Below are 8,383 nucleotides of genomic sequence, written 5' to 3'. Positions count from 1 at the left end.
TTATGACTGGTTTACCCAGAAGATCCCCAGAAACTAAGTTTTGCTTCATGTCTAGGACTTGCAGGACATTAGTCAGAATCACTTTCTTTTCAAAGGTGAATATCAGTTCGACAGTTCCTTTACCGACGAATTTCGATCAGACTTCATTACCCATTTGGACTTCTTGACCATCGGTCAATTCCTCATAAGTTTTGAAAGCTGATTTGTCGTAGCACACATGTACTGTAGCGGCAATATCATACCACCAACCTGGAACTTTGCCTTTGATGGTATTCACCTCAGTGATCATAGCTACAATATCACCTTCTTCTACTGTACTTGCCTCTTTTTTAGATTTGCGATATCGGCATACTCGAGCATAGTGCCCGGTTTTTCCACAGACATGGCATGGGCCTTTGAACTTTTCATTCTTCTTTTGGGCGTTTTTTTTGAATTTTTCTTTATTAAGTTTCAGGGAATCATCCTTCTTGGAATTCTTGTTATTATTATTCTCTACTGCATATACTTTCGACGAGGCATTCCCATTATCATTCTTTCTGTCGCGGTTATGGGATTTTTCCTCAATTTTGAGGTGTTTCTGGATTTGTTCTAGTGTGTAGTTCTCAGTTTTATACAACAACTTCTTTCTATAGTATTTTCACATCGGTGAAAATTTAACGATTATAGCCCCGACTTGTAATGATTCAGGAAGATTAATTTTGATAGCTTTGATTTTGTTTACTATTAGCTGCAGTTCTTGGATTTGGGGCAGCAGTGGTTTGTTATCTACCATTTTAAAGTTAAAATACCTGGCGATGAGAAATTTGTTGGTTCCTTCTTCTTTAACCTTGTATTTGAACTCCAAAGAGGCACAGATCTCCTTAGCTGATGACGTCTGTTGGTACATATCATAAAGGCGGTCGGAGAGTGTATTCAGAATGTGTCCTCGACATAAGAGTTCATCTTCAGCTCGTTTGGTGCGGGCAGTCACTTGTTCAGGTGTGTCTGTGTCGGATGCTTCAGGTAGTGCTTGCAGATTTGGATCTAATATGTAGTAGATCTTCAGTGCCGTAAGAAGAAATTTCAGCTTATCTTGTCATCTCGTAAAATTGGTTCTATTGAACCGATCAAGACGTATCAAGTCCTGATTCATTAACTTGATGGATGAAACACTGTTGGCTTCCATCAAATAACGCTTTAAGAATATTGTTAGAAATTATATAGATATATATTAATTCTGTATAATGCGGAAACCGAAAATAAAATTAGCTTAAATAAGGACAGACTGAAGCACGTCTGGGACGCCGTCTTTAAAGCGTTATTTTCCCCTACTCAAGTTAATTGAGTATGCTGATAGGTTACAGGCAAACCCTTCTAGGATATAACAAGCCTGGTGTGGGTCTGCATTTAGCAAACACGAAGGCCCACCAAATGGAACACTGTTACACTCAGTCTGACAGAAATACAATAAAGAAAATTCTGAAAGAGAAAAAGAGAAGATAAGTTGTGATTTAGACCATTGCACTGGTCAGTTCTTCAGCCACTGGTTCAGTTGAACCATTCTAGACCACACCGTTGGTATGTTCTTCAAGCAATGGATCTGGTTAACCTTGCTATACTGCTGATAATTTGGTCTGTAAGAGAGAAGATGCTTTGGTTTGTATGGGAATGCTGGAGTGAGTTGAGATGGTTTGGAAACCCATCCAGGCGTTGTTTATATAGGTTGTGGTGGCTGGGGGTTATGATCCAGGGAAATAAATCCCATGATCATTTTCTGGCCGTTGGAGAAAACTAGCCGTTTTATGGTAATTTTCTGACTGTTGTACATGGGCCATTAAGCTGCCGCATGCTGACTGTTGTGAGACAGCAGCTAGCTGTTTTCTAACTGTTGGGCTAGCCATGCAGCTGTTACAGCTGGACCCTGCACTAATGGCACAACTGTTACAGTTTTTGTTATAACAGTTCTTTTCAGCCTCTCTATATATACTGGAAGACCTCTCTCTCATTCCTCTGGTCTCCCCTTCCAATCAGCTACTCACCTTAGCTAACTAATCGCACATATGCGAAGTGCAAAGTGCGCCACTAGCGCCTCTACAGCTACACTGCCTCACATGCCCATGCCCTCGCACCGTGCCCGAGCCCGTAAGTACTGAAACACACAAGTCCAATGGTCCTTGGACTAGGTAAGCAAATATTATAGTACTCCAACACTTTCATTTAAACCACTTTTTCTTCTATTATTTTCAAATGTGGGACTATTCCCAAAACCCACAAAAAGGTCTTTTTCAAATACTTTTTTATATATTATATATATTATTTTATATTAAAAATACTTTTAGAAAATCAATATTTTATAACAAGCTTCTCCTTGATAAGGATATTTACTTACTTTTGTTCCTTATCTCACGAGATATATTAGCAGCCGTTTTCAACAGTTGTTTCCCTCTCAAGTACAAGATCTTACGCGTTTCTCACAAAGTGTCCTCGTACAACGCGGGCATTTTTCTTTTCTTTTGTGTCTGTGTGGTAGTCTATTATCTTTCTCTTATGTCCAATCCACGATGTGGCCCACCCACCCATAGTATTTGAATTTATGCTGCCTGCAAAGCTTATGTGTGCACATGTGTGGACTGTGGACCGAAGAAACTAGTAAAAAGAATTTCACCGCTGGAGAGAGGCGAATTTCCATGCTGACATCACCTTTCTATGAGACGACGCCATAAGTGGGCGCTACCCACTTCTATATATATGGGTATTAACCCCAACTCTAGCCGACACAAGTCCTAGCCATTTCACTCTTCTTCCCTCCCTCCATTTTTCTATCTTCTCTCACCAAACCCACACCTAAAAATGGATCCAAACGAAACCACTACAACAACAACAACAACCGGTTCTTTTTCTCTATCTCCATCTCCTTCTCCTTCATCCTCTCCCCCTCTTCCTATCCATTCTCCCCCATCTGTTGTAGTCAGCCCTTGCGCCGCATGCAAAATCCTTCGCCGAAGATGTGTCGAAAAATGCGTTCTGGCACCTTATTTCCCGCCAACGGAACCACTCAAGTTCACCACTGCTCATAGGGTGTTTGGTGCCAGCAACATCATCAAGTTCTTGCAGGTAATTCATTTTTAATATGTGATAATACATAGAAAGAAATCACATTCATTCAACTATCTCCACCATATCTTATATTGTTAGTTAAATTTGGGAAGTTTGTGCACTTGATAGAACCGACAATGCGCAAGAAACTCTGAATTAAGAAATTTAAATGGACAATGCAATTATTAAATGCAAGTATATAATGGGTTTTGATATACAGGAACTCCCAGAAAGTCAGAGAGCAGATGCAGTAAGCAGTATGGTGTATGAAGCGAATGCTCGTATTAGAGATCCGGTGTATGGATGTGCAGGAGCGATTTGCCAGCTCCAGAAACAAGTAAGCGAGCTTCAGACGCAACTAGCCAAGGCGCAAGCAGAGCTGATCAACATGCAGACCCAACAGGCTAATCTTGTGGCCATCATTTACATGGAGATGGCTCACTCTCAATCCCAACCGTTGGTGGACTCCTACTTGGCCAATAATCCTCAAATCTTCCAGGCTAATAACGGCAGTTTCCCTGAAGACAGCAGCAATCTTGGCCACGTGTGGGAACCGCTGTGGACATGAAAGTAGTTCTGTGGATTGGCAGAGACAAATATAACTAATTTCTTCTTCTTCTTCCCCCTTTTTCTTTAATATATAAGTTACTGCAAGTTACTAAGGATGCTGATTACTAAATCTCAAAGAGCTTTCAACATAGCTAATATGAAATCGCTGCATTGGATCTCTCTCTCTCTCTCTCTCTCTCTCTCTCTCTCTCTTCTTGAAATTGATAAGCTGACGTAAAGATGTGCTTTTGAACGCGTATTGCACCATTGGTGCCACCTACTAAAATAAGGACGCACATTAATTTCGACCCCCTACAACAGGAAATTCCATCAGTTCCAAGCTTGGTCGGGCCCACCATGATGTTTTTGAGAAATTCAACCCATCAATCCATTTTTCCTGCTCATGTTACACATGAACCTAAAAAATTAGGCAGATCCAAAACTTAAGTGAGCCAAACTAAGAAACAATGAGAATTGAAGGTCTGCCTATGACGCATTTATTCGGTCATAGAAGTTTTAGATCAGGCTAATATTTATGTGTTTTCAGTTAATATTAGTAGAAATGACTTTAGTAAACAATGAGAATTGAATGTCCGCCTTTAAGGCATTCACAAGGTCATAGAGTTTTGGATCAGGCTAATATTGATGTGTTTTCAATTAATACATGTAAGAATGACTTTATGAACAGTTTGGATGGCATATAAACATTAACATGCATTTCAATAAAGTCCCCACATTCACCAAATTAGTTTTGTATCTGCTTTCTTCGAAGGCATATGTCTTAATGTGAGCTAGCAAAACGAATGAACGGGGTTAATTTCTTACAAACGCATCACAGTGGGCTCCTCTTATCTTCCATCCACAGGAACTTCCTACAGTGTGGATCCCCATAGGCAATCCGCATCCCTAAGATAATCAGAACCGTCAATGTCCATCATTAGATGTTCTCTAAGAGACTCTAATTGGTGAATCTAAAAGAGACATTGACATAACTGATATGAAAGTGCCAGCATTGCAGTAGTCGAACTAGCACATGGCTCTGTCCTTTTCTCTCCCTTTTATTTTCTTTTCTAACACGGCATACTTTGAAAACTGAGTCACGCTTGCGTAGGCGACTTTAAATAGAAAGGTTAAAAAAGCAAAAGACTGCAAATTTATCTCAAAAGCTGAAGGTAAAATGTGATTTTGTACAATTCATTTCACATGTGAGGCAGCTGAGGATAGCCGCCCATTAGGTCCACTTACTGAAATGATCCTATTATCAGAACCGTCCATGTTCCTCATCATATGTTCTGCTGATGATTATATATTTATATGAATTTGAAATATTGAAAAGAAACTTTCAATGGGTAACATTCCACTCCAAACATCAAATGTCATGATTGTAACCAAAGTATGATTATTGGACCATAGCTTATTTATGGTAATAACCAGAAGAGACGTGCTGAATCAAATCACTGGGTCAGCTAAGCGTGTTAGAAAAGTCGACCCAACTGGGTCAGGTTGACTCAAATATTTGACCAGACTTGACTCGGTATTTAATTATTGTAAATAGAAAATGTTTGAAATATTCAAATATGTAGAATAGGTAATTTAGTGTGTGTGTGTATATATATATATATATATATTATGAAATCTAATTAAACCAAGAAAAACATAAATTGATGTTGGAGACTTCAAATCTCACTTCTATTTGTTACCAGAGTCGACAAAGCCATTAAGTCCACTTGACGAGTCTCTCCAAATCAAGGCCGAGTTGGGCCTGGTGTTAAGTTTCCTAGTGACATGGCTCAAAATCTCATTGTGACCTACCTATCGAATTGACTTGAAGAGTCTCTCCAAATCAAGGCGGGCCATGCATGGTATTGAGTTTTCTAGTGACTTGGCTCGAAATCTCTCTGCTATCTATCGAGTCGACTTTATGAGTCTCTTTAGATCAAGGCTAAGTTAGCCTTGAAACTGAGTTTCCCACTGACTCGGCTTGAAATCTTGCCTAACTGAGTTGACTCAGTCGAGTTTTGAGTTGAGTCTACGAGTTTTGAAACTATGATCCTGAGAGGCAACATGGGCAGAAGAAGAAACTCTTTTGATTAAAGCTATAAGAATTTTATTTTATTTTTAAAGTGGCAGTTAGAACCCACATTGTGGACTTTAGAAGTGCTCAAAAGTCAAGCATGATAGTCAAGAATTCAATCAGACATTCACACATGCAATTGTAGCCGTGAAATGTTTCAGAGATCAAATGAAGGGCTTACTTAACCCCAAGTACATGAAATGATTCAGCGGCCGTTAACACTGAATCGGGACCGTCCATCTTATGTCCCCTGCCTTGGATGCCCACTGTTCAAAAGACCCTACCCGTTCTTTCATTGGCCTTCAAGTTGACTGTCAAAGCAAATATTTCCAGTGATCTACATTCAGCAGGAGAGTGCAGATGAATCTGACGGTTAGGATCGTCTCATCCAATGAAACCGTAGGCCAGGCATGCAACATCCTGCGGTTGCAACTTTTAAGACCCCAACTTCCTTTCACACGAGATCATTGACTTGAGAGAAAAGGACAATGCTGTGGTTTCGCCATTGTTTATCAACACGGGTAACTCTTTAGTATACCTAGTCAAACTTTCCATACCATGAAAATCACATTGAATGAAGCATCTTAACCGTCTAAGTTCACCAATTTCACAGGAAAAATCTGGACCATTGGCACTTTCATTTTGACGGTCCATTCAACGGAACCTAATTGGATGCTAGAATCCTCTAACAATGAGATTCTCAGCATTGACATATCATTCATGCAAGTTGTGAAATGCATGGTGAAGGAGTTGTTACACTCCTTTTGACTTCCATTCCACAGCTACAGCGAACTAAAAATAGGAGACTCATGGTACTGAAAAGTCCTATAGTTCCCTTTGGCTATGTACTTATTAGAATCACATATCTGGATAGATGTTGTTGCTAAGATGGTATTTTTCAGTTTTCTTATAAAGAAGGTATGGATCCTGGACAAACCTGTCTAGATATATCCCTCTGGGAAAACATGTCTTCATCCATTTGTCTTGGGCATATACTTACAGTATTTCCTAGTTACCCTATATAAATGGGCCAGGTACAAGCCTGTTTGTTGTTTGTCAAAGGTTTTATAACATAAATGCACTCTAGTATTCAATTCGACTTGGCTTGATATATATTAAATAGTTAAATTAGGAAGTATTTTTGAGTAATATTGGATATTTGAAATTCTATGAGAATTAAATAATATTAACTTAAACAACAACACAGTTGATGGCATGTTGGTAGATGTTGAAATGCCATGTCACAAGTTTGAACTTTATGCCTTACTTTCTCCTTTTCTTTTATTATTTAAAAACATGCTAGCTTAGTAAGGGTGGAAGAATACTCACGACTCCCACCGTAAATAATGACCCTGTGAGGAACTTTAACAAGGTGTAGTACTTGAAGGTAAAGAGAGATGTGGGCCAAGAAATCTTAACCATGAAAAGGAATATTCACATCTATAGTATGGTTGTGCTAGCATATATATGTGTGGTAGTGTAATGTTATATGTGGCTGCAGTAGCAGTGTTTGCTTTATCTAAGGAAATTTGAGTAGAGGACTCACATCAGTGCATGAGTGCACAACATGCATATAAGTTAACACATTAAACGGTGGACCATGTGAGGATTTCTCCTAGGTCCAGTATAAGGAGTGTAAATGACGTAGAGCGGGTCACGGACAACTTCATGACCAAGATGGATCAGAAAAGGCCCGGTCGATGACAGAAGTGATCTGGACCGTCGGACCTTAAATCGGGTGTATCTCGCAATCCGGAATGAGTTACCTGATACTTGCTATTTTTGGCCGAAAACCTTGCGCACTAGTAGACATCACGACCATCTATAAATAGTAAGTTTACTATTTGTAGTAAATTGTAAATTTTAGGAGTTTTAGTTGTAGTTTGCTTTTGATTTCTCTTCCATTGTTTGGTATCCCTATTTAAAGGGTTGTGAACTCTTTTATTTCATTCATCAATCAATTTTGAATTTTATAAAATTTATTTTCTATTTTACTTGTTTCTTTCTAGTGGATTCGAGAAATCTCTGTGAGGAGTCCAAAGAAGTTCCGTGGATTCGGAACAGTTATTCCCTTGAGGAAGACGATGCTCGACCTCATGTCCTTCCCCACGTCAATAAACTCACAAGCACCCTATCTAATCATCGGTGGATCTGGGTATTAGTTAAGACTTCGTTATGCATTCAAATTGTAGTTTTTTAGACTTGAAATGGCATACACATGTGGTTATCATACTTGAGTGAAAATGTGTATGTCTCATGGTGATTCTGTTAGGGAACTATGGAAGCACATAGAGATGAACTAGGCAAAGTACTACCAATCATACAACCAAGTCCAAACACAAATAATTCGAATTTTACATAGAAAAACTCATTCGAAAAAAATCCACGGCACAAAGCAACGAGTGATGGACTATGAAAGTATAAATTACAAGAGATAGAGATTACTGATTCGAACAAGCCTCGAATATACTCCACAAGCTCAATCTATGCCCTTAAAACCCTTGAGAATGAATTAGAAAGTCAAGAACACCTCTTCTTCTACCCAAATCCTGATTACACTTGTTATATACAGCATAACAGAATATCACAATCGAAATATGAAACAAATCCGGCACTTATACAATTTCGCGCGCGCTTGATGGCACCTTCGATATGACTTCGATGGCATTGACGATTTGTCGATGG

General features: G+C 39.1%; 1 protein-coding gene across 1 annotated transcript; it reads left to right on the top strand.

Moving 5' to 3' along the window:
• Window positions 1–2,761: 2,761 nt before the first annotated feature.
• On the top strand, window positions 2,762–3,810 carry LOC131243379 (LOB domain-containing protein 1-like). The gene is made up of 2 exons (XM_058242705.1): window positions 2,762–3,093; window positions 3,296–3,810. Exons 1-2 carry the CDS (start codon window positions 2,830–2,832, stop codon window positions 3,641–3,643), a joined length of 612 nt encoding a protein of 203 aa, XP_058098688.1. The 5' UTR covers window positions 2,762–2,829; the 3' UTR covers window positions 3,644–3,810.
• The last annotated feature ends 4,573 nt before the right edge of the window (window positions 3,811–8,383 follow it).

Source organism: Magnolia sinica, chromosome 4 (assembly GCF_029962835.1).
Source record: "Magnolia sinica isolate HGM2019 chromosome 4, MsV1, whole genome shotgun sequence".
Lineage (NCBI taxonomy): Eukaryota > Viridiplantae > Streptophyta > Magnoliopsida > Magnoliales > Magnoliaceae > Magnolia > Magnolia sinica.
This window is presented reverse-complemented; position numbering and strand designations above follow the sequence as displayed.